This window comes from Cryptomeria japonica, chromosome 1 (genome assembly GCF_030272615.1).
Source record: "Cryptomeria japonica chromosome 1, Sugi_1.0, whole genome shotgun sequence".
Taxonomy (NCBI): Eukaryota; Viridiplantae; Streptophyta; class Pinopsida; order Cupressales; family Cupressaceae; genus Cryptomeria; species Cryptomeria japonica.
The window spans coordinates 699848188-699875460 of record NC_081405.1 but is presented as its reverse complement, the minus strand read 5'-3'; the positions used below and the strand labels follow the sequence as shown (position 1 = coordinate 699875460).

Below are 27273 nucleotides of genomic sequence, written 5' to 3'. Positions count from 1 at the left end.
TTACCTTTAATCAAAAACATATTTTATACACATGGGTTCCAAATAGATTGCCTAGGAAAACATAATCTATTCATAAAGGTAATCATGTTTTCCCTATTACCCAAAAGCATACACACCATTTAAGAGTCAGTCAAATGCCTAATTTCATTAGACATACGTCAATGTGCCAAGATTTCCAAAGTTCGTTTGCTTGAGCTTTTGAGGGGAAAAGAAATCAGTTAAAATTAATCAGAGCTTTTCTTTTGAACCAAACCATAAATGTCTTTCTCAAATAGTTTATTTACTAGCTTTTTAGTCCCAAATTTTAATCTGTGACTTAATAGAGTCTACGCTCATTTTTTTGCATAAAACAAGTATGTCACTAGAATTTTAGGTTTGTACCAAGACTATGTGCATTCCTTTGTCAATACAGCAGAAACTTTCTGTGACCTGTAAGAAAAGCAAACATTTTGAGCTTCAATTATGAACTAAAATAATTTTCCTTCCTTAGTACAAGAAGGAACAGTACAACATACAACAGTGGAAACCAGCTAAAGAGTCATATTTATAATACCACACCATTCGCACTTCAGATTAGCAACACAATTTTATCCAGTTTAATGGATTATACCAAAGAAATATATGTACTTCCCATGTAGATATTTCTTCCTTGACATCATTCATAAATTATAAACATTTGGCAAATCTTCATAAATATTTTTGTCATCATCAGAAAGATCATAAAATGGCAAACAAGTGAAAGTTTTCCTTGATACATACTAAAAGAACTAGTTTACACACAACTTAACCACTGAATTTCCTATATATACAAGAATATTTTACAATTATCAGAGCAGTAACATCCAAATGGCTTCCCTGATACCCAAAACAAGTTAAAAATGTGTAAAAATGTACTTGAGAAATGAAAGCATCATGATTTACACATGCAGTGACTTAAAGGATTTTCCCATATATCATAACCAGGAAAGGTTGCCTCTGGCAATCCAGTTCTTGTATCATGTGAAACTACTATATCCTCTATAAATGCCCCCCAGCCTAAGAAGGGATCACCCAAGGATCTTGCCATGAGGGCTTTATTAGGTTTTATGGATTTCAAATGGTGTCCCATATATCTGCGAGCCCCTATAATTAGTTTTGCAAAGTTTCCACCATGAGTCATCACAAACACATCAGACTTCAAACAAACAAGAAAATCAAGAGCTGCAAGGCTTGTAATGTGTTTTCGGAAGGGCTTCAATTCTTCCTTCTTTGTTAATTCTTCTTTGGTAACCTGACACAATATAAAAACAAAACCATAAGCACAATAGGCAAGTGAGAAATGGCCTAAATAAATTAAAAATAAAAACCAGGATGCAAAAAGTCAAATTAATGTTCCTTCTTGAAACCAAATCACATGTCAACATAAGGTAAATGTGCTTGTAAAAGCAAAGAGCGGTGACAAGTTAATTTTTTTTATATTGACATACCAAGTTTGGAAACATATTTCTGAGAGGAGCCATGCGATTTTTGCCACCATAGACTTGTCCAGAAGCAACATATATCTGAGTTTCCTTTGGGTATCCCATTGCTCTTAGCAGAAATGCCACTTCCCCAGGTTCAAGGGGGCATCGGCCCTCTTTACGTTTCTCAAGTGCCACCTGCCAAAGGTGTGATCCATTCTGCATCCAAGATGAGGAAAAATTTAATTTACGTTAATGTGTGGTTGCTTGCTTATAGAAAATTAGAGGGCTTAAAATAGTTAAGAATTTATCCCATATAACCAAAAAACAAATTGTTTTTAAAAACATCATATTATAATGGCAATCTTAATTCCAGATCTCAATTAGCACATACTAAAAGAGCTTTGTTTATTATTTCTTTGGAAGTCAAAAGAACAACCATTTTGCATGTCTATAGACTATACATAGAGATGTTACATAGACCCAGACATTTTGAATTGAAAATCTCATTCCACCAAAGTCCAATGAAATGCAGCTAACAATTGATAGATTTTTTCCCAAATAAAACCTCTGAAGAGGAGTTGCAGTAGGGGAGAAATATTTCTCTATCATGAATTTTGGTGACTTGAATTCACATACTCCTTGGCAATATGCACTCACTTTGTAACGGCGAGGCCACTCCTTTTTCCTGTAAGCTGCCATTGTTGCCTTTTCCTCTCTTGTTCCAACAAAATCACAAAATGAAAGACCAACCATGCCCTTCTCAAATCGTAGATGTAGAGCCCTATTTACAACAAATAGTCGGTTAAACAAAAAAATACACATGAAGTCCCCAATTCCTAACAGATTCAAATTCCATTTCCCATCTTTGTAGCATCTATGTAATGTTAGCCCAAGGCTACAACAGATGGACGAATCAAAAGACTCAAAACTTACATGTATGGATGTAATGTGCCTGTACGATTCCTCATTCTCGATGCTAACACTTCAGCCATTTTTTCAATTTCAGGTAGAAATCTTAAAGCATGGTAGTTGACTCGGCACCTCAGACGGTTTATTTCTGGTGGAACATTATCATATCTGGTGAAACAGCCCATTGTGTAATCAGAAATAAAATTCAATTCACGGAATGCTTAAAGATTATTGCAATTCCATTGAGATAGCTACAAGCATACTACAAATACTGATTTTCTTCAAAATCCACATAGAATAATCAACTCCATGGAAATCATAAAGACGCTAGAATAATTATTCTGGCATTAAGAATAAAAAAGAAAAATTGAAAACATAAGGAAAGCAAAAAGTTGTAAGAATTCTCCCTTCTGAGTAAGGATTTGAGGATTTACCCCAGCCTATCAACAAAAGGCTTCAAAGCCATTATTCTTTTCTCCTTGATGCGTGGGAGCACATTATCTATATAAAATTCAGCAGATGCATACTTGGGAATGTTTTTCACAGTTCGCCTGTAAGAAAATCAAGAATTGTGATCAGACCTTTACAACACATGACAAGAACTTACAAAACAAGTTAACCATTAGCAACTTCTAAAAAATCATAGAGAAACACACTATCACGACTGTTGATGAACTTGCATTACAAGACTCTAGCACTTTCATTTAAGCACCCAATTATTTCTAAGTGCTTGTTAAAAATGCATACCACCAAATGAGAAAGGCCAAAATTCCACACGATAATCAAAGTTCTTTGCTCAATATTACAGAAGTTACCAAATATAAATCCAAACCACCTTTTATTTTATGCCCAATTTTTTTACCATGCCCTATACGGTATACCCAACTTGATTTACAACTACGGAATTTGATATTGTGTATATATCCTGCCCAGAAGACACCAATTAAAATAGATTTCTCTTTTATGCAACACGGGAGATTTTAAGGTAATATTGAAAATTTCACTTCTAGCTATCATTGAAGAAATATGAGGAATGACTTTCCTATATAGGTTTGTCATGGAATGGCCTGGAAAGATGCGTTCTCTAAGAGTGTTTTTGGTTGGCAACTAGATAAATAAGGATTCCAATATGGCAGTCCTTGCAGAACACTATCTAAATAGCATACAAAAGTCTTTTCGTGTATTTTATTTCTGTTATATTCTTGAACTTCAGATTGTTGTTTTTTAAGAAGAATCTCTGATTAGTCATTAATTTTTTGACGTTCTGAAAAAAAGAATTATAATATAATGGACAAGTTTCTCCATCGAGACAGCTAAAAGAAACCTAAAAAGAGGAGGTGCAGAAGGGGTCATTAGAGTCCTCAGAGGAAACCTGAACTTCAATTCTTCTTTAGGCATGGCTACTGCAACAAGTAATATTGCATTGACCTCAGCTATTCTTAGTGAAATAATTCCTAGAATGTTGAATTAATTGATTTATAATCTACAGGAGAGCCAAATCTAGTGCTTTCATCTTAAATTAACAAGGCAAAAGTTCCTAGTATCATTTTGCAACCAACAGCATCTCAAATAAAAATAATTTTTGCTGTTGTTGATGCTATCATTTTACACTTGCAAAAAGAAATTATATCCAGGAGCTTATGCTTTAGCCAATGGAGACATGAAGCAAGATATAGGAAAATGAATGACATCCTCCTGATATGACTTCTCAGGAATTGCTATCCGTAAAGGCAAACTCTCCTTGCCTATGCATAGGAATTGCTATCCATAAAGGCCAACTCTCCTCGCCCATGCATCCTCACTGGAATGGCAACCAGCCTAACTATTTACACTCACTTAATATCAGGAAATAACCTCTGCATATGTTCAAAATTAGGGTTAACTGCATTGATAAGAGAACCGAGTTAGAAAGCAAGTCCTAGTTTTCAGCCATAGATCAAATAGAAGTTGGCATCTTCAACTTTGATTGGAATAGAAGAGCTAAAGCAATGAGACATTCCATTGAAACAAATAGATTCAACCACCTGATGCATCCACCTCCAGTGCCCGATTGGATGCCAATGCAGTCAAAAAGCAGTTCAAGGAGGTAAAAGTTTCCACCCAAAAACAAATCTCAGGAAATGAATCAAGCATTGGTAACATGCAAAATGAAAGTGACATGGTGATCAGGGATGTCTCATTTCTAAAGGGCAAGAATGATAGACTTCAATAAGTGGTTGGACAGCAGAGTTCCCTTCAAAGAGATGGAAGCTGAGGACTACACACAGCTTTTCTATGTTCCAGCTTTGTTTGCTGTTTTCCAAACATATCTTTTCCTATAAGTTATTATTTGAATGGGTCAAAGAAAACTAATATTTCAAAAACATGATTCTATATACATAATGAATCCCTACATTTGCTTACATAGTCCTTCTGCTATGTTATGGTCATACACAAGGAATTTTCTTTAGGCTTACATAGCCAAAACTTTGGGCCGGTTTTATTGTTAGTAGGCTGATTTTAAGAACATGCAATATTAATGTAGGTGTAAAAGGAACATATTGTACATTTTCTATTTTATTAATCAAGTTAATCTCTAAAGAAAAGACATGTCTCCTTTGAGTGGAAATGCAAGAACATAAAATTTTAAGACAATGAAAATGGTTATCAAGAAATATAAACTACTTTTAGTGAGATTATATCCATCATTGGAAATGGAAAATTTCTTATATTTTACATTGTAGACTTCTTTTTTTTAACTGATTTTTTATGTTTGTCAACATCATTATTCTAGTCTAACTAACCTTCGGCCTTTTCAACTTGGAATTTTCATCATACTATATAGTAGTTAATGCTAGCATCTTTTGTCTTGCATATCATTAGCTAAAATCCACTAATCTAGATCACCTCATAAGCACAAAAGGAATTAGATCACAAAACACATTTGTAGTCCTGACTTCTAAAGACAAAAAGTTCAATTTTTTTATTGGTTTTACAATGCAATGCACAAACAGGGCTTGTTAAGTATTCTAACCTGATACTCGTAAATAATTCTTCTTTTTCAGGAAACCATGCAGGTATATCCCTTACAATGCGCACATCATACTTCAAGTACTCGATAAAATGGTTTACATCAAATACATCTTCAAGCTTCCTGGGAAAAGTCAATAAATATATTTATAGTCATTGAACCACTCCAGCTAAATTCAAAATAATAGTGAAATTATGCCATTGAAAGAAGAGATGTCAATTATGAATATTGACCACAACCACTAACGCAAGAAAAGATAGCAGAATTTTAGCATTGTGATAGAAAAAAAAAAAAGTATATCTGATCTAATCAACAAATGGCAACAAAGTTCCTGACTCATGAATTAGGGTTTGATCCCACAAGTTACCAAATAAAAGAGAAAGAAATGAAGGAAACCCAACAGCAGGAAACAAATTTCATGAATGCTCTCAACGAGCAAAAACATTGAATAGATTGACATGACTTGTATGTGCAAGAGACACGTATCCTAAGCACAAAGTGAGCACATAGAACTCCTAACAATCATTGGTGTCTCCGTAAAAAAATTCATATATTGGCACATAAAAAAAGTAGATGACCCTTTACACATATCATCACAACATAAATAATCAAATTAAATATATTTCACTCTAATGTCAAAAGAACAACTTCAAATTTATTTGTATATAGGTCACCACAGTAAATTCAGTGAGCTATTAGAGGACATGTCACCGCCTTAAATCTCTTTAGCTAAAACTACAAATCAGATGTTTTCACATGAAACAAACAAATAAAATCAAACTCACGTCTGATCTTTCCAGATCTGATCTTGCTTCAAAATTGGTAGAATAAGAGTTGCATTTAGGATTTTTGCCACTGCTACAGCATTGCAAATCTGAAAAACACAGCTTATCTAAGTTAAACAAACAACATTTTACCTTCTAAAGTACAATGGCTTTGGAATTGTATAAAATCTATACGGTAGTAATATCTTAAGGGAGCTCATGTCTGCTAAGTTACAGAAGGTGAATAGAAATAGGATCTACAGTTGCATACTTCAGCTAAAAGCTTAACAATTAAAGAATGACCCTTTCCAATTCAGCATAATATGACCAAAGGAAGTGAAAAAAAAAAAAAGATAAATTCAATGTTCTGCAATGTCAATATTCTCTGTCCAAGGAAATAGTTTCTCACTGCAATGCGCTGCTGATTCAATCCACCCTCAGCATGGATAAGGATATATCCATTTGTTTCATTCTCAGATGGAACATCTGTCAAATAAACAATTTAAATGACAACATAAATATTTCATACAACCAAATAATTAAAATAAACTAGAATATACTCATAGACACGCATCCATAACACCATATCATGAATTGAAAAATATATTCACAGCTACACATCAACATCAAACATCAACATCAATAGAGAAAAAAATTATCTATAAGACCAGCCTCTCTTGAGTGAAGAATGTAAGGATCATTTTGTGCATACCCTACATCTTCAAACAAATTATTATAAATTATCTGGATCAGCAACTTCAAAAATCCTTTAAGTAAATGGTGAGGCATTTTCAGAATCAGAAAACAGCACAAATTCATTTACCATTAGGTTGACTTACAGCAATGGTTAAAGAATCCTGTCTCTGCATTCTTATATGTTATCATTAAGTACTTTTGTCACAAAATGAATACGATAAATGGTTTGTAGCTGACTACTTTTGTTATTTACTGTATTGTCAGTTTAGGCCGTGTGTCAATTACTCTGTGGTTATATACAGTTGGTTGATGATTGTGTCTCAAATAACTAACATTTGGTCTCATAAATAGCAATACATGTTAGAGTAAGAGCGGTACTGTACAGCATCTAGTGCAATCTCTTATATAGTTCAGTGTTATATTCATAATATGTGATTATATTTCTTTAATTGGTGCCTTTGGTAGTGTAACATTTTATTGTAACGAGATAAACCAATAGACCTTAATTTAACAAGCAGTAAGAATGGTACTGGTTCAAAAAGATATTAAAATTTAAAATAATTAGTCTGAACAAATCTGTGGATTTCTGGGAAAAAAATTATGCAAAAAGTAATTGGCCATGTAAGTACTAAACTGCTCCTTTATTTGCATTAAAGTTGCATTTTATTTTTAACCACTTCTTGAGAAAAACACCTATAATAGCGAGGTATTTTCCTCGTGATAAATAATTACCAGGTTCCATCAGAACCCAGATACAAATGATATTTCATATTTGTTAATGGATTCCTATACCTTGGACTAAATAGAATAAAATTATATGCATTGACAGTTCTTAATGCTCTAGTGGGATGGGGAAAAGTAGTCAATACAATCACATAAGATATTACAATAGAATGTGAAACATAATAAAAACAATTTCTTTAACGAGGAACTTCATGCTAACAACCAATATAATGAAAAGAAAAGTAAGAGTCTACAGTGGTAACTCTATCCAAAACTGAACAACCAAATTTGCATAAATGATAGACCCCATAGCATACTCTCGAACCAGTTTTCATCATTCAAAGGTTTCTGCAAAAACAAACTAAACAATAACCCAAAATGGGGGTCGAAAGACTATTTCTTATCGAATTGACATGTTTGTCTACATATTAGAAGGCTTTTAAAAACACTAAAATTGTAATGGTGCCATAGTAATTAAGGTTTCAATTGCATATAGGAAAAATGTCAGGTTACCTTTAAGGTTCCTTTCATGCCTCTCAGCACATGGCTTCCATGAAGTGGTTGCAGAATATGGATTCTCCCAAAGAGATGGTGATTCTTTGACCTGAAAATAATTCCAATTTCAACTCAGAGAACACACCAAAATATGATGCGAGTAAACCATGTGAAACAAAAGAATGATACCATCACTCACTTGCCTATTTAGTATTTACTAAACCCCTTACACATTCTAGTCTTGCAGAAACATTAGTCCCTAAATTGGCTCCCATTAGAGCCTTTAATACTCCAAATATGGCTCCTGAACTTACATGTGGACAACGGAGAAAAATCCCATCCTTACTGCAAAGATATGGAGAATTCTGCACATATTGCAAATTAACCATCCATTAAATATGGCTCCTTTTGCCCACAAATTTCCAGAGGAAAACATACAAATCTGCTGCAATGAATATCGAAACCCCCAATTAATCTACTTGTATAGTACACAGTCCATACAGTTAAAAGTCAAAATACTGTCAAATAATCCCATACATATATATATTCACTTATGAAAAGATTGAAATTGAAGAAAGAAAACATGATGAATTCTTACAGCTAAATTGCCCGATGATGAAGTCTTACAGCTAAATTGCCTTAAGTGTAGAAATCAAAATGTTGATAATGAAATATATTATAGAGTCATGCATAATGTAATAGTTTATCTTTACTCTAGTTACCATTAGAAAAGAATAAATATATTAGTAGAACTTCTCATAGAATTGAAATATATTAGATATTCATTGAAATAATTTTTGCTTTTAGAGATCATATGTAAACATTGAATGTGCAAATAAAGCATTGTATAATGACAGATTCTAAGGATAAAATTGAGGTTAGGGAAAACATTGTAAAAATAGGAGGATCATGTGCTTGTATAAAATGTTCCCCATACTTGTATGAGGCAGTTGTTCAAGTCCAAGTTTCAGAGAGTCGTCATATCCATTAGTACAAGCAGCAGATGGCACCATACTTTCAGTTCCCCACTTGCCACTAGGGGCAAGGGTGGCTTTCACAAATGTCTTTTTTTCTTCTGGTAGTGGAGCCTCACATTGCAAGTATTATTTTTTCATTTCCAATTATATTTTGTGCTGTGGTACATTCATGCAAATGGTTTATGATTGCTCTCGAGTAGGTGGTGTTTTTTATTGTTTGCATAGCATAACATCTTACAGAGAACAGAATTCCTCCAAATTCACTGTACACCTTAAATGAACCGACTCTTAAGGGATCAAGATGTCAATGTGTGGAATGTCTTTAGCTTCAAGCATTAGCCTAAGTCTTTTGTACACCATCTGAAAATGGCTAACAGTTTGGTTCCATTGCCAAGACCCCATCTAGTTTTTCAGATGGCTGTGGAAAGTCCAGACACGGGGAAGAATTGGTGTAGGTTTGATAATGGATTTATATTTTAGAACCTACATGGAAAAAAAATTGGTGCAGAATGGTTTTGTCCTGCTTTGTGATGTTGAAACATGGACCAGCTAGGACTCGAACCTAGGACCTTCCATACGCTGCTGGAGTGCTCTACCACTGAGCTATTGGCCCCTCTTGGACCAGTCCATCGTCGGTCCGGGTGTGGCTTATTTCCAACACCAACACCCCCCTTAAGCCACACCTTTCGTGTGCTTGGGGCTCCTAGCCTGGACCTGGCTCTGATACCATGTTGAAACATGGACCAGCTAGAACTCAAACCTAGGACCTTCCATACACTGCTGGAGTGCTCTACCACTGAGCTATTGGCCCCTCTTGGACCAGTCCATCATCGGTCCAGGTGTGGCTTATTTCCAACACCAACATGTGAAAGCATATGGCTCTACCACAGAAATCTGATATTATGATGCTTGTTATGGGTTGCTAGAAGCTTTTAAAATTGTTGATATTTGGTGCAAAAGCCCTTTTCCTCTTGATTTTCAGAGAACAGAGAATTAAATCACGGAATTTCTTGGTTAATAGTGAGATAGTTTTAAACATATGGTTAGAGTAAAGGAGACCTTTGATAGTTGCTGCATCTCATGATCGAATAGATAAATTGAGTTTAGAGGTACACAAACATGAAGATTGTAATAAGTGACAATTTATCATATTATGACAAACAGAAAATAAATTTTACCATATTCGGGATGGATAACTTCATATGTTCAGAAAGCATGTAAAAGCTTAGATAAAGGTCTCCTAATGCCAAATTTAGAAAAAATGAAGTCCAATCCAACCAACTTACCAATTCAGGATGATGTGACAGATTTGTATGGAATTCACATCTTCGGGAGAGTGATAACAGGGCACTTGGGCTGTCTTATGGTAGTGATAAAAGTGGGTTTGATTGTTGGAGAACTTACCATATTTGTTTACAAACAAAAGGCAGGTTGCATATTTGACGTAGTGTTGAGATCTTGTGATGCACTGAGAAGTGAACAGTCAAATACTTAGAGACTGCCTGTCATTGATTTGTAATTCCACTGGAGTCGGGTATTTGTTCTTATTTCCAAGGCTTTGATAGTTTCCTTGACACAATGACATGGAAAGACAATTAGCACATAACTGCGTGCAATTTTGTTTTGATTTTGTATGCATGCAATAAGTAATAATATAATTATAGGGAATAATATAATGGTTGTAATTATTATAATAATTTATAAGAGCTGCCCTCTAGTAAAATATATATATATATAAATACTGACTAAAAATAAATAATAAATATATATAGAAATAGTAATTTGAATGAATAAGTTAATATAAGATTATAAATCAGATTGAATTATTAATTCCATATTCGATAGAAGGTTATGTTCTCTGATATGGACTGTCAGTATCTTGGGAAAGGCAATGTTTAAGATAGTTTGTCTACTAATCAATTGGGTTTAAGTCATAAGTATGTTGATATGAATTAATTAGGGTTAAAATAGGCCTAAACCCAGTAGGGGACATTACAGCGAACCAAAGTAAAAAGGCATGTAGGGTGGAAAACATGTAATGTATAAGTGCATGAAAAGCATATGAAAGTGGTCAAAGGTACACACACTTTTGCAAAGTTGTAAAAAGGTGCCAAAGTGTATGAGGTGTGTCGCCAACATCTTGTACATTTTCTATGAAGTGTACAATGTACATTGTGAACAAAAGATGCGTCAGATGCACCATTTTGGCTTGACTACTAACCCAACTACAATGACAAGCATGAGTAGCTTCTTCCCATATAATACCAACTTCTTCGGTTTATAAACATCTAAATCTCCCTTTGCACTAGACAAGTTGGATTAAACTCAATTTGAATATTTAAATTTTTCCTTCAAAATTTTTACATGGCATGCATGTAATGAAGGGCAAAATAGGCATGTGCATGCCAAAACAATGAGCCCTTACAGCCCAAAGTACATTTACTTTGAGCATTTCTCTTGTCTTGTGTCGATACCCAATGTAAGGGATCTTAATTATGACTTTGTGTTTAGCTTCAATTGAACTCCAAGTCTTATATTTACTTAATTTGTTTAAACCTTTGTGTTTTAGTCCCATGTTTATTGACTTGGTCATTATTAATTTTGTCAAAGATGATTCAATAGGATCTGGTGTTCTCATGAGGAGGACATCTAGCGACAAAACCATATGGCCTCTATGTGAATCTTCCTTCTTTACTATTCTAGTCAAACTCCCGGTTTGCATCCATGGCAATCTAGCTTGAAAGCTTTATCTGGAAACCAAAATATTTGCCTTACTCTTCACTTTTATGATCTATTTGCTCATTGTCTTTTTGTCAATGTAGCCCTTGCATAAGTGATTTATTTATGTTTTCTTGGTGACGAGGCATCAGCTTTTTTGAAGCAAAATGAAAAAATCAACATAGTAGCAGTTATTGATCTTTCTTGATGTAACAGCACACACTCGTCCATCCCCTAACAACTTCTAGTTAAGCTCCCAAGTAATGGTGATCATTAATCACATCTAATCAACAAAGCACGCGCGTTTATGAAAAGGTAGGGCAAGTTTCCTTGAAGTTGTGTCAGCACGACTACCCGCCATAGGATCAAACAAGTCAACAACAATCAAGGGCCCATAGGAGCATCAAAAAATGACAAGATAAGTTTGCTGTATAAAGAGAATCAACCATACAATCTTATTTGGACAAGCTATTATCATCAAATTTGCAATGACCATTTAAAAAGGAAGAAGTAGGAGTTAATCAAATAGACAGAATGTCACTAAGCTTCAACATTATTGATTTATTTTAATTAAGGGTTTCTTTTATTTGCAAAGCTTGGCAAGGAAGGTGTCAAAGGAGACTCACGCCCCAATTGGTCTCATGGCAGATACATCCTGGTAGTTGATGGCAAATAATGGGCAAGAAGGCCAAGGGAATTTGTATGAAAAGTGTGTGGCCTAGTGATCAATTCCTATTGGTCAACAGACCAATATGCAGAATCTTAGCAAGCTCCCCTTCTTGACTGCAACAAATTAGATTGAGCCAAGTAGAATCTAGAGACAAAATAAGTGGGCCTATTGTCTATTTAGCATAGCTTCCTTGCCTAGTTTATTAAATCATTTTGATTCAATAAGGATTATTGATTTTATTGTGTCGCAATCCATTGGATTTTGAAGGATAAGGGCACTTCAGCAGATAATTCAATCCTACATTTTGGCCATCTACTAATATATCAATGTCATCAATATAGTAGGCAGCAAAATCTCCACCACTAATCAGTGCACAAACTTAGTGTTGACGTGTTTTTTATGACTACGTTGAACACAGAATAAAGTACCAACGGTCACCTTACTCTCTCTTGAACAAAATTAGTCTGTGTGCTAAGATTGCACCAAAAGTTCAAACGGCTAACTCCAAGGTTCCTTCAATGCGTGGACGTGAATCAGTTGATTGATGGGTTTGTTGTTAACCCAAGGGACCTTACGTATACACTTGAAGAGGATAACGAACTTATACGAGTTCAAGGATTTGTATGGGAATAATTTGCAATAAAAGCCCTATTTTTTGGAATTTTGGATTTAAGATATGCGGAAAAGTAAATGAGAATAGGGTAGAGAGAACTATGTTGAGTCTAATCTAATCCTAAGAACAAAAGACAGGATCACTCATGCAAAATCAAACCACGCTTCGTTTTACCAGAAGAGCACAACTACGCGAAGGCGGTGCAATCTTCAAAGGGTGTGTAGAGGTTTTTCAGATCACCAATGTGGACCATCAAATCAAATAATCTTCACTGATAATCGAAGTTAAGCAAACACACATAACAGAGGATCAGGCTAACTTTGCACAGTATGCAACAATCAGCTGCACACCAAAAGTATGAGCTCGGACTTTGCAACAAGTAATCCTATCAAATCCAGTTTTTCTAACAACGTGAAAGCAAATCTAATCTATGAAGAGAGCAAGACCATGCAGATTGCTAAAATAGAACAAGAATACACCTTCAAAGTCGAACAATGTATTAAGTTGGCTACTTCAACAATCCTTAGCAACAATCTCAGACAATAATCTCTCCTCCCTTTACAAATGAGGGGGGTCACCCCTTTATATAGGCTCCTGGCATTGACTACATGCAAACCTTAAAGATTCCCCACTCGAGATGCAACAAGGTGGGAATTGACTATTAATGCCCACTAAGCCCATATACAATTATTATAAAAACCCAAAAATGGTGCCCATCAGTGCATTAAATGCACCCCATTACATCAAACATGCCCAAAATACAATAAACATTTCCATGCAAGAAATAAATGCCCATCATTCCCCATGTGACGGCTATATGCGTAGAGAATCTGTCATAGAATCGTTAATAAGGCGGCTGCATGCAAGAAGATTCCTCATGCATTCAACATGCATTGACCAGACCACCACTAAGTCAAAAATATTCCAACAGTAAATATGCCGTGACTATTCAGCCAAAAGATTCTCGTCCAAGAATGGATGACCATTATCCCGTTCATTTATTGCATATGCAATGAATTCACTGATGATGGCTTCCAGCTCTCCAATGGAGACAGTTGGCACATTTTCAATATCGAATTCTATCAAGGCAATTTCTTCCTCGCTCTTGGAAAAGAAGCTTTCCCATTCCATCATGATTTCCTGTGTCTTCTTAATTATACTAGAAAATGAAGAAACGTTTACAAAATGTTCCTTAGGGAATGAACCTACGAAGAAGAACTCGTGTAACTGAGATTTCAGGGAGTTCATTGTTACTCCACTATCATTGAGCTTCCTTGCAAACAGTGCTTCAATTGCATTGATGATTTCCTCCTTCACCTTTCTGATCGAGTCCTTCAAAGTTAAAGACTCCACGCTGAATTTATCAAAGGTGTTCTTTCCTGAGCAAACAGCGCAGAACCATCGAGGAAAGTCATAAACCTTGTTCTCCTGAATTACTTTCCCATCAATTAGAATTTGCCTTGGAACCTTTGTCAGAGCCCTAAGCCACGGAATGGTTAAGTTCTGGTATATGTGAACATCTTCCCACAATCCTTCCGCTATCTCCAATCTGTTTAGGAGGGCTACGAACTTTGAATGAAGTTGAGCCAAGTCCTCGATGAATTTTCCTGCTTCAGTGTAAACATCTTCTATACATTCCCTGGAATTCTGTGCCATTGCTCTAATTACCTCCACATCATCAACAACTTCCTTAGGAAGGGAAGGAGGAATGAATGAAGGACTCGCCTCCCTGAGTGGCCTTTTAAAATTTCTGATGTACTCGCATAGAGCTCTATTTTCTTCCCTCGGCCTCTTTCACTTCACCTTTGTCTTCAGCATCTTTTCCTTCATGGCTAAGGAAGATTCTTCTAAGTCTCCAATTACTTGTCTGGTGGAAGCAGGACCAAGATCAACCTATCTGATAACGTAATCTTCCTACCTGATTTCATTCATGTCCTTATCCACTGCAGGCTCAACAATGTGCAGGGTTCAGGATCCCGACTCATCCCTCACAACTTTAGAAAATTTTCGAGCCTTCCTTTCTGTTGGTTGATCCATCTTCTTCAACAACTCTTCTAATTCCCAAGCTGGATCAATTTCCTTTTCTGGTTCCTTTCTCAACCTTCCTATCAACCAATTTGGAGCGGGAATGGAGTGACTATGGATTTCCATGTGCTCCTGCTCCTGTGATTCTTCTTCCATTTCGCCAAGGATGGCTCCACAAAGCTATCCTGATGAGTCTCTTCCTAGTGTGGAGAACTTTCTTGGCTGATTGGGTCTGTGTGAAGCACTAATGCTGAGTATATCTGGTGTTGGAGTATTACCTGGAGGTGGATCTGCTCGATGTGCAAACATCTCTACCTCATGTACACTAGAAGAACTTGTCGGTGACTGCACCCTTTCTACCCTTGCTCTCTTTTGGGGAGGTTCTTCCTGTCACACCTCTTGTTGAACTTGAAGTGGAACTTCCTGCTGGATATCTTTCTTCCTTGCCATTCTTGGTCTCTTTGGGGCACTTTTCCCTTTATCAATCCGTACTTCTCCTTCTACCTGGGTCGGTAAAGATCCTTTTGTTGTTTCACTATGGGAATCTAGACTTCCCATTAGTTGATATGTCAAATGAACATTTCCTTCCGCCAACTTCTTTATCTATCGATCAACCCAGTGCCTAGTGAATTTCAGCACCGGTCTAGCCAGGACATTCAAATCATCAATTTCGGGCTCTGACCAGTCTGGCAACTAAATGGGCTGATCTTTCACTTTCTCAAACTCGGGTTGCATTAAATCCGAATCCTCTTTCACCCGATCTGGCACCTGGTAAATTTCACTTATCCTGATGGTGTCAAGGGGCAGTCTATAATACATTTTCCTTCGGACTTCAAGGTCATCCTCAATAATTGCCCAATAATCTTCTAAGTGAAATTTGTGTATGAATTTCATGCCAACAACCTTCTTGATTTGTCGGTAAGGATCATACCGAGCCCTGGATGTATAATATGGCAGGCGATAGAATGCCAACTCCTTCACTGCACTCTCAGCCGCTTCCAAACCTGGGCACATTTCCACGAAATCACGTAGGACAACTGGGAATTCAATAGACTGCTTCTTCTTCTTCTTTTGTAATTGATCATAGGTTGTTAACTGCCTCATGAGTTCCAATAGTGTGAGCTTGTCTGATGGATACCTCGGCAACTTGTATGACTAGAATGAAAATCCCTACGTCTTGATGTAGGTGAATTTAGGAAACTGTAAGAACATGGCTCCATAATTCTGGACCAGAGCCCTCGCTTGCAGTGACACCCTTGCGTGCAATTGTTTCTGCATAAGCCACGTCAAGTACATAGTGAAGGAATCATTTGCCAGCTTGAAAGAACTAACATTGTGAAGATGCAACTAGGGATAACACTCATGCCCTTTCAGTTGTGCTGGTCCGCAACCCATGATTCCACTTGCTGGCAAACCATCAAATCCTCCCCTTCACGCAAGCATATAGATTACATAGGAGCTCATGGAGAAGGACTAGGACTTTCTTTCTTTTAAGTTCTTCAGCTATTCGTGCAAGTAATGACTAATCAATCTCACCCAATCAACTAGCTCGTTTGCATTCATGATCTCGCCTATATAGAAGAACATCCATGTTTCAAAGTTCACAGTATGTGGACATCCCATTACTCTGCTCAACATCTTTATCAGGTCCACATATTCCTGTTTGAACTCAAAGATAGTTAGTCTTTGGCATTTTGGAGACATGTGGCCTAGGCTTCAGCAACCACTGTTTATTGATCAAGTCAGCATACCTGGCAGGACCTACGTCATATACTACTTTAGCCCCACTGCTAGTCCTGTACGTCATGGAATGGTGTGAAGGAATTTTGAAAGCTTCAGCAATTGACTCCGGAGTCAATGTCGCCACCAGCCTCCCATCTGACGTTGAAATTGCCTTCCGCTCCGGATTATAATGCTTTGCACACTCTAGAATCAGATCTGGACACTGAATAGCAGAAGGAAAACCAGCTGCCGCAACAATTCCACTCTTGAAAAATTTGACAGTTGTTGGTGATGGACTATGCCCTGCAGTCCTGAACATTATGATCCTGAAGGCAGCCAGATTGAATGTGCCCAAATTTGTATCGTTGATTTCCTTCCATCTGGAATTCATCTAGGAACTAGGAAGGAAGCCTTTCATCTCTGCCTTGATCAATGCTTGCCTAGTGAGGGTAGCCATCTTGCTTGATTCCGCCATCCTGAAAAGCACCTTGGAAATGATGAAAGAATCGACTAAGTATGACCTCTCTTCACTCCTTCAATTCTTCTTTCTCAAATCCTGCACATGAGAAATGAAATGCCTCTCCTTACTTATATAGAATTCTTCAAATCATACTACTAAGTTAAGAGGCATTAATTTGGCAACTGAATTTATTATGCGTCATACTTTCCCAATCACTGCGATATGCGAAAGAAACTTCCCTTGTGAGTTCGAATTTAGAAGTTTCACTTAATGCACTAAGTTTTTCGTCATACTTAGAATATTCCCTTTGCCAACTCATTAACTTTCCATTCTTTCAAATTTCGGAGGGAAATTGAAAGATCCTTCAAGATTCGCTTGATTCTCCATCCTAGCTTGACTTTTCCTGCTTCGGAGGGAATTTTCCATGCTTCTTCATCATCCCCTATTTTTTAGGGATCCTCCTAAAATTTAGGAGCCAGGTCCATTAGATAAAGAATTTTCTCACGATTCCGAATCCATAAGAATTTCCACATTCTGATAAGATTCAGTGCCTAAAAATGGAAAATTCAAATATTTTCCTGAGGGGATGTTTTGCTTTTCATTCCTCCTTGACCCTTGGACTTTCATGCCTTGGACAAATTTCTTCAATTTTCTGGCTTGGGCATGGAATTCATGGCGGAATTCATCACTTCCTTGATTCTCCTTGAGGACTCCATTTTGGTGCCTACCATCTTCCTTGAGAGGCATTTTCTACTTGCCATGGAATTGAACATTTCCTCCATTTTCCAAGGCACCTTGAGTTTGGCGCCTTCCTCCAACCTAGGGTGTTATTTCACCTTTAGCATGGAATTCACTATTTTTTCCATCTCTCCATGCACATCTCTTTTTGGCGCCCTACCTGAGTGTTGGACGGTGTTTTGCATTGGTGGAGGATTCATGCACTTCTTCATCTTTCCTTGCATACCTCATTATAGCGCCTTTACCATGCCCTGGGCGGATTTTTGAACTTGTCATGGAATTCATGATTTGGAGGATTTTCCTTCATTACCCCACTTTAGCGCCCTTCCTGAGTGTTGGGCGGAATTTCCCTTAGGTGGAGGAATTGACTATTTTTCCTTCCTTCCAAGCATACTTCATTTTGGCGCCCTCTTGAGTGGTGGGGCGGATTTTCACCATGGAGGAGGAATTCAATATTTTTCCTTCCTTCCAAGCATACTTCATTTTGGCGCCCTCTTGAGTGGTGGGGCGGATTTTCACCATGGAGGAGGAATTCAACATTTTTCCTTCCTTCCAAGCATACTTCATTTTGGCACCCTCTTGAGTGTTGGGGCGGATTTTCACCATGGAGGAGGAATTCAACATTTTGTCTATCCTTCCAAGCATACTTCATTTTGGCGCCCTCTTGAGTGGTGGGGCAGATTTTCACCATGGAGGAGGAATTCAACATTTTTATCCATTCTCCATGAGCATGCCATTTTGGCACCCTCCTCTGGCTTTAGGCGGATTTTGATCATGAAGAAGGAATTCATGATTTCTTTGCTTCTTCCGAACTTGGGTGAATTTCTAAGCTTCTTCCAGATCTGGCTACCATATATGGATTTGAGGTGATTTCCCGAACTTAGACAAAATTTCTCGAGCCTTCTACTTCAGGAATGGGCTTTCAACACTTAGCCATTTTTTACTCTCTCTATCTACTTTCTGACTTTCCGGAATTAGAAGTAGTCATGAATGCTCGCCCTTCATCACTTCGCCTGAATGGTCCTGCCAAAAATGAACTTCCAAAAATAGAAACCTTCAGAACATAAATGTTAGATCCCTAGAACAGGACACGGGAATGACTTATTATAGAAACTTATTAAAAATAGAAATTACTAAAAATAGTAAGTTTGATTTTTGGCAAAATGACAACATTCTGGGACTCGGTAAAATCCCTAAAAAATAGGAACTTTCTAAGAATAGAAAGTTGCTCCGTTTTGGCTCAAATTTTACTGGGAGGTTGTTGTATGTTTAGTTTTCCAAAACCCTAACAGAAACCCCTAAAATCTAGGACTAAAGGCAGAAACCCTAAAATTGACGAAACAGGCCCTAGACTTCACCAAAATCACTCAAATGAAAAGAAGACTTAATCAATTTGACCCCCGAACACTTGCAAACCAGAGAGACCGACGAGACTGGCACCAAAAGACCCAAAAAAAAAAACGACCAAAAGGGCCTAAAAGGTAGGGGGTCCCTATCTGGGATGGGGTGATGTGTGATTAGGTCACAACACTTAGTGTACAAATTAAATGCTATGGACAGCTGATGGTGTGACATGGCACAATCCCATTGAATTGTAACAGGCAGTGAAAGTGAAAAAATAGGAGCAAGAGGACACTTGGCATTTCATGATTGTTGTGAGGTCAACTAGTGAAGTTGTGAGTATATTAAGGGCCACCAAATTTCTAAAGCCATTGACCTAATAGTGATTCTATCTAAATCGTGTCTCTAAAGACACCATGCATGCAAGTTTGAAGATTAATTACTCAAAAATTGTTGGTGTAAATAATTATTCATCATGGATATTATTACACCTTACTTAAGTTTACTTAGGATAATGCATTTCATAGTAGTTTGGGTATGAGACACTTGGGTGTTTATGCCACATTGGGATAGTGTGTGTAGGAGAATTTCCACCTTTTATGGTGTGATCTTGTTACTAATCTATCATATCCACTTATTGTGGAGTGATAATTCCACCTTCGATGGGTGATCCACCTCATGTGGAATATTTTATTGTTTCTCCTACCTACCCACACCTATTTCCTACCTACCCTTGTTTCTTATTGAGCCACATGTCATGTTTGTGTGCTCACATATCCATATCGCCTTGCCTATATAAGCAGGCTCATCTACATTGTATGTAACTATTGAAAAATGATGTAATGATCCAATTGATCAGTATTTTCTTGATAGAATACAGTTTATTCCTATCATCTATTTTGTTTTCTCTTATTTGTGCTTTCCATTGCCTCTAGATCTTGGCAAAATCTCACAAAAATCAATCAAATCTGATCTCATGGAATTTTCTATGGTAACACATGGTATAGGTATCGTGTAATCAAGACCTACCAAACATTCGAATTCCTATGTTAGATCTAACTGAGCGTTGTATGATTCATGGGAGTAAATGTTTCAACAAAGAAGATTGTTGAACAAGTTTCATGAAAATTTGTGACCTAAGTGCAGCGGATTTGAACATGTGTCAGAAGTGTGAGAGATCTAGGGTAGAATGGCTGATTATGAATTCAAGTTTTCTCTTTAAGGGACAATCTCTTGTCGAATTCTGGATTGTTCACAACATTTGGGCCTTACGCCAAATTTGTATAGGGAGTCCTCTAGTCAGTATAGTCTTTAGTGTCAAATGTTATAGTTCAAATTTGAAATCTTCTGTTGTTTATTGTTTTTTTGTAAAAGTTGGAGATGTTGTCAAGCAAAAACTCCTTCCCATAGTATGGGTATCTCAATAAAATGCTGAGAATTCCAAGGGATAAGAAATATATCTTTGGGGTCACATTTGCTAGCTTCTTGCTGTTTTTATAAGTTGACTATCACAGCACCTGTAAACTTTTTTCAAAGTCTTTAAAAAAGCCATTTAGGATTTGTCTAACTATATTAAGTTTCTGAGTCTTCGAATTCTACTGAAGTGAAATTGCAACCGGTGTAATGCCCCCTTTTGTAAATGCCCTTGTTTCTGCCCTTATATCAGATCTGTTCTGATTCGATGCTTCTGTTTTTTTTGTGATAGATTATTGTACCTTACTGTGTGATAAACTCAGATGCTTACTGCCTTATGATCTCAATCAGATCTGTATTCGATATTTATTTCCAATAGATATCTAATGTCTTAATTAGTTAATTTCCTTGTTGTACAGATTTCTTATTCTCTCTATTTTCCTTTATCATTCTGTTCCTTGATTGCTGATAAAACTGTGTGCTATTCGATTAATATGTACTGTTGTGGAATATATACATATTTATATATTTTCTGAGTTCCCAATCCTTATTTGTTTCCAACATTTGTCTTACTCTTTGCTGCCCCTTTTGTTAATCTATGTGGACTAATCGGTTGTCAGGAATGTTATCGCACCTCTATTAACAAATCAATTATGATGAATATGGTCGCTGCATTATAGAAGAGATCTGATCCTTTAGGCTGATGCTGTGATGTTATGCATTGTCTAACAAGCCCGACTTCATGGGATAAGCGATTGTGTTTGATTCATGAAATTGTGAAGTCTTACTTTGTAAGACAATTTCAAAAAATGATTTGCTGTTCACCACGTATCAGGTCGGGAGCATGACAAATTAATGAATGGTCTAGAAGTGTACTAACTTCAATGTATTATGAATGTAGATGGAATTAAGTATGACTGTCATTCATATTGCAGTCTATATTAATATTACTATTAAATTCTGCATAAGAATATCATCAGACTTCGTATATTAAGTACATCCCCATGCATACCACCAAGAACTAGGATGTTAATGCCTGTAACTTAATAACCGTGCTGATCTGGTCTGATCATTCGTCATATCCCTGGAGGCTTTTTGGTTCCTTTCTTTTATATCTCTCAATGTGAGGGAGAGGTCACACCTCTTCATCATGTATGCCCTTTGGCAAGAGACGCACCCTTTCACCATTAGCTCCCTTTGAAAGAGTGCAACTCTTCATTATTTTTGCCCTTTGAAAAGGACAACCTTTCACAATCAGAACTGCATTTCTTATTTAAATCAGATCTGTAATTCTGATTTCTAAATTATCCCCCTCAAATGAGGTTCTCTTCTCCCTTTTATATCTCATGTTTGAGGGAGTCACAACTTTTCATTTCATGTCTTTTGACCATTCATTAACTTAATTAAAATTTCATTATATTTAATTATACTTGTATATTGTAATTTTAAATTTTATTATTATTATTTACCATTAACTTGTATTTCAAAGTGGGGACATTACAACCCGACAGATGGGATCTTAAATGTAATGCTAGTTCTATATTTTATATTGATTCATATCTTGTTTTTACACTCAGATTTGCAAAAGTGTTTACCCATTTCTTCAGGTCTTGATTCTATCACCAATGGACTAAGGCACCACTCGTCTTCAGTAAATTTGTCTTAATACTGAAAATTATTCTCTGTTCTCCTTGTAAAATCAGTGTATATTAGATCCTACCCGCTTTCATAAACTTAGCAATACTTACCTCTGCCATATCTCTTGAGAGCCTACATTTGTTTTTCATCTTAAGAAAATTATGTGTGTTCTGGGTTTCCAGGTTACATATTGATATGAAGTATGAAAAGTTCAAGAGTTTTATATTTGGGTATATAAATCAGTTTTGTATCTTAAGTTGCATGTGTAACTTGATAGTAAACTGCTTTGTTTAGAGATCTTTGATTTACAAAGCCAGTGAACCAGTGTAAGAGATACTAAGTGAGAAATATTTGGAGTATCCTTATGTAAAAGGCACGGTTGAGCTGTGTGAGGAAGTACATCATGCAGCACATATGAAAAATATGTAATGTCCCCAATTAGGGTTATTGTATATTTCTATTGATTTAACTCCTCAGAACACCAATGACTAAACCCTAATGCAGCAGGTAATATACTTAACAGAATATGCAGAAATGAATTATAAACTCTTGCAAAATGAACAATCAACAAAGCAACTCACAATAACTGATTAGTCCTCTTATTACAACGGAAATTGCACTTACAGTTAATTTAGTTTACCAGGCATTCAGACACAAGCAGCAATATTAATATCAAGAATCAAGATATAAGAATCTACACCCAATCATGCTTCAGGAACCACCTCAGAATTACAATCCTAGGCATTACGAAATGCCTTAAACTTAGACAAAGAGGCACTATAAGACCCGCCTGAACAATAAATCAATGAAGCTCAATTACAATACCTGTGTGGAATTGCTCACGACTGATTTGGGGGCGTTTCATCCACTAACCAGCTATGGAAATCAGGGGGTTTTCATCCTCCAGTCTCTAGTGATCGACAAATAAGGTGTCCAAGACTCCAATCTATTCGAGTAAAATTAATAGATAAACAAGCATACCACTCTCAATCCTAGGTTTTGATTAAATAGGTAACTTTCAAACTCTTTTATTTCCCTCCAAAATGAACGCACACATAAACCATTTTGCTGACACCAGTTTAAAATTATAAACTTCATTACATAACAAGATAACGATTGCAGCCCCATAACCTAGGCACCCATAACACACTTAAATATTATAAAGTCATTCCCTGAATTATTTCCTTAAGCCCCACAGAATATGAGAAATGTGCCTTTGGGCCATTATGAAATTTATTGAAAAAGTGGACATTACAAAATATGAATATAGATACAAGAATCTTGCTTGACAACTTGCACACCTGTGAAGACTTGCTAACTTGGTGTAATCAAAAAAGAGTTGGGACACAGATCAATCATAAATGGATGATGGTATATGGCATTGCTTAATATAGAGGGCATGTATGGTGGTAGGTATGGAAGGAACACCCACATTAGACTTCACACATACTCATACAATTCTTGTTCCTACACATTCGGGGAACACAACAGCTAGTTTCTCATATGTTCCACACTCACATGCTGGCTTACAAGATTTCTTAGCTCTACTAATGTGACAGATGATTGAGAATTAGTATTACAAAGCACAGACAGCAAACTATGACTTATGATAGATGCAACCATAGAGATAAATGGCTAGCAATTTCCCCCTTAATTAAGATTAATTAAGTTTTGGGTGTGATGAGATTAATTGGGCCTCTAGAGTAGGTTTGGATTATAGCATGTGATTTAGTTTGCAAATACACATTAAGGACGCACAACATTTCACATGGCATTATGCAAGCTTTAGATTTAGCCTTTTGGCAAGAGAGATACACGCTAAGGATGTGCGGATAATGAGTATGGATACATAGTACAGGGATGATTGCATGTCATTGTGAGGAATTCTAAGATATACATTAAGAGTGTGTAACTCCTTCCAAACACTTCATAGATCTACCTTACAACATAGAGATTTTAAAGTAATGAACTTCATAGCGATGGATTTCATGGTTATGAGAGAGATACCATGTAGAGTTGATCAAAGACAACAAGTTTAATAGTTAACTACATTCCAATGTTGAGACATCTACATTGAGCATAGGACACCTACAACAGATGTGGAAGTATTTGTCAACTCACAACATATTTGAGATATGAGGGTACAATTTGGCAAGCTGATGAGAAAAAGACTCCTATATGAAGGCTTGCATGAGGACAATTGACCAAGAGTGATTGGACTCTCCTACATGAGGGCAGTGCAATGAGAGAGATTTGTGGATGCTGCTTTGAGAGGGGATAGCAGTTAAACTAAGCTGCCAGATTCTTCCCTGGCAGCCCAGGGTCCCGGTTCGGACTGGCCCGAATACTTGTCCGGATGCGGTCTGGCATAAATACGGCCAGGGTCCTGTGTTTGGACTGGGTTCGCTGTGAAGGACCCGGGGAGATTTCAAAAGAATTTGCAGCGAATTTTGACTTCAGTGGCAGAACCCAGGCAGAATTTGACCGATTTTACACTTTTTTTTTTTTTTTTTGTTCTTTTTGGTCTATTTTGGTTAACTCGACCCTCCAACCCTAAAATAGACCACTTAAAAGGCCAAAAAGGTGAAACATATCTCATTTGTGCATTTGTGAATGAAAAAGAAAACTTGTTGCCTCCATTACTAAACTTTCTTGCTTGCTGTTACTTTACTATTAGCATAGTTGATAGTGGTGTATTTTGCTATGTTACTTTACTACTAGCATAGTTGATAGTGGTCTATTATGAACTTAATTGCTGCTGCATATATGTATATATTTTTTTTCTTTTTTTTTAATATAATTTTGTATTGACGAACCCAAAGAAAACCCGAACCCAAACACACCCCAAAAATATTTTGAACGAACCCACAAACCTGAATCCGAATCCAAACCAGCACTGGCAACTTAGCTTAAGACAGTTCAAAAATTGTTAGTTATGGGATTTATCTCTCAAACTATTTTGTAATCCTATCCATCCATCAATGGAAAACCAGAGAAATTTTAAGTGGGGATCAAGACAAGAATTGAAGCGCAAGATAATAAGGATTTAAGCTAACTGCTTTTTCTGCCCTTGAATCCATGCAGATAAAGGTGAATTTAGAAATATTCGTAAAACAAATTACAAAGACCCTAAACCCATTCGTCCAGTCAAAAGAATCTTATAAGATAAAAGCAATGGGTGACAAATCATACAACAGAAGTACAGTAATTTTATAATGCTTAAAAATGAGTCATCCATACTATCCTTCAGTCTTCACAGGGTATAAAACAAAACCACTCACGTCACTTGTGAGATAAAATCTTGTTAAGGTGTTCATCTCCTATAGATAATGGGTGACTAGACTTGTACAGAGTGAGCTAGATGATGGCATGGTTCCTTTGGTAAGAATCAATGTTGCACAGAAACTCCTAGTGCGAAATGCCCTTCACTTCTATGCTATTTGTCTACTCATGAGATGGAGCCCACTTTTGATCAAGGGATACAACCCATTACTTCATGACGCCACTAATTTCTACTAATTAGAAGATGAATGGTCGCACATGTAAATTCATTTGTTTCAGCTTACGTAACTGTTTCTTCGTCCTCTATAGTTTGTGTACTGGTGCAATCTGACTTTACCATATTCCTGGAATTTACTTTTCCATTACTTCATGGTCCAATCTAACATTGCCATACTCCTGGAATTTATTTTTCCGTTTCGTCATACCTGAGCATCAAACACTGGGTATACCCACCTGACCTGAATCACCAGTCTAGTGTTCCTACTGGTCGAGAATCACATTATCCTCTCAAGTACTGGTATTGGTCTAGAGTTAAGTTATACCCTCTAGCATTGGTATTATCTACAATTGAAGATTGAGTGAGGATACTTTCGTCACCAACATTTTTCTATCATACCTGGAATATTCCAAGTTCCATTGATCTAGTTTTAAAATTATTTTTTTCGTTCTTCTTTAATCAGAAAAACAATCGCTATCCAGTTGACACCGATGCGAGTGCAACAAGCATTCAACATCGGGAGCTAAGCACATATCCTATCTAGTCCTGCCACTATCAAAAAAATTAAAGCCAAAAATGGAAAAGGATATCATGTGGGTTCATTTCAAAATCCCAACCCAGTAATTTTCCACGGAAAAGTTTCAAAATTACCATTTGTGTCAGCATTGCATCCAGATTTTCCAAATCCCACCAAATAACTTCTAACAAAATAGAAAAGAAAGGGAGAAAAAAAAAGCATAGACCTCACTTAAAACCAACCCAAATACAACTCACATTCAAACACCTAGTCCTAACACTTAGAGAAAAATGATGAAAACAACCATAGTACTTACCAGGCTATTCCAAACAGGGGGCAACGAAAAAATGGCAAACAAGAGCAATGCACACAGTAGGATTAACAACACGGTCCTCCTTAAATCCATCCAGCAGTAAGTCCTAATTACCCTCGGTAAAAAAGATCCCGAGATCTTCTTCTGAATGCTGTTCTGGTGATGAAAATCATCTTGTTCTAATATAGGTACTGTTGGAGATTGGGGAGGTGGGGAATGCCTGCGCAGTTCTACCGTGCCCATCTCTTGTTCTCGATCTTGACGGGAATTGCGGAAACATTTTTATTTACTAACCAGTACAGAATGTGTTTTCACGGTATATTTCCAGATGGTAAATTAAATGTTCACGTGGTGGACAGGTGGCAAGCTGCTGTTGGCTGTGCTTGGCAGAAGGATCAAGGAGAAAGTGATAGAGATTAACGTTGTAAGATAATTGGCACATGGGAAAACTTCCAAGTGAAGATCTAGTGTTGAATTGCAGAGTTTATGGTTGATAGTTCTTATATTTGTGAGCAGTAATGTAATTATAATTATAAATTTATTTTTATTAGCTATTAGTAGTTTGTTTGTTTTTATTATCACAAGTTATA

General features: G+C 36.6%; 1 protein-coding gene across 1 annotated transcript; it reads right to left on the bottom strand.

The window, feature by feature from the left end:
* Nucleotides 1-662: 662 nt before the first annotated feature.
* LOC131044648 (protein PECTIC ARABINOGALACTAN SYNTHESIS-RELATED) lies at nucleotides 663-26996 on the bottom strand. The gene is made up of 11 exons (XM_057978013.2): nucleotides 26687-26996; nucleotides 8354-8404; nucleotides 8058-8148; nucleotides 6535-6611; nucleotides 6147-6235; nucleotides 5365-5484; nucleotides 2786-2902; nucleotides 2376-2519; nucleotides 2100-2223; nucleotides 1467-1658; nucleotides 663-1270 (listed from the first exon to the last, which is right to left on the bottom strand). The coding sequence occupies exons 1-11, from the start codon at nucleotides 26924-26926 to the stop codon at nucleotides 911-913; spliced, it is 1605 nt and encodes a 534-aa protein (XP_057833996.2). The 5' UTR covers nucleotides 26927-26996; the 3' UTR covers nucleotides 663-910.
* Between the last annotated feature and the right edge of the window lie 277 nt (nucleotides 26997-27273).

Coding starts and splice junctions, on each gene's coding strand:
- LOC131044648 (XM_057978013.2), bottom strand. CDS start 26,926: ATGGGCACGGTAGAACTGCGCAGGCATTCCCCACCTCCCCAATCTCCA. Junction 8,405..26,686: donor CCCCTGTTTGGAATAGCCTG/GTAAGTACTATG, acceptor CAATATGTGCAG/AATTCTCCATATCTTTGCAG. Junction 2,520..2,785: donor CCTTTTGTTGATAGGCTGGG/GTAAATCCTCAA, acceptor CTGTTTCACCAG/ATATGATAATGTTCCACCAG.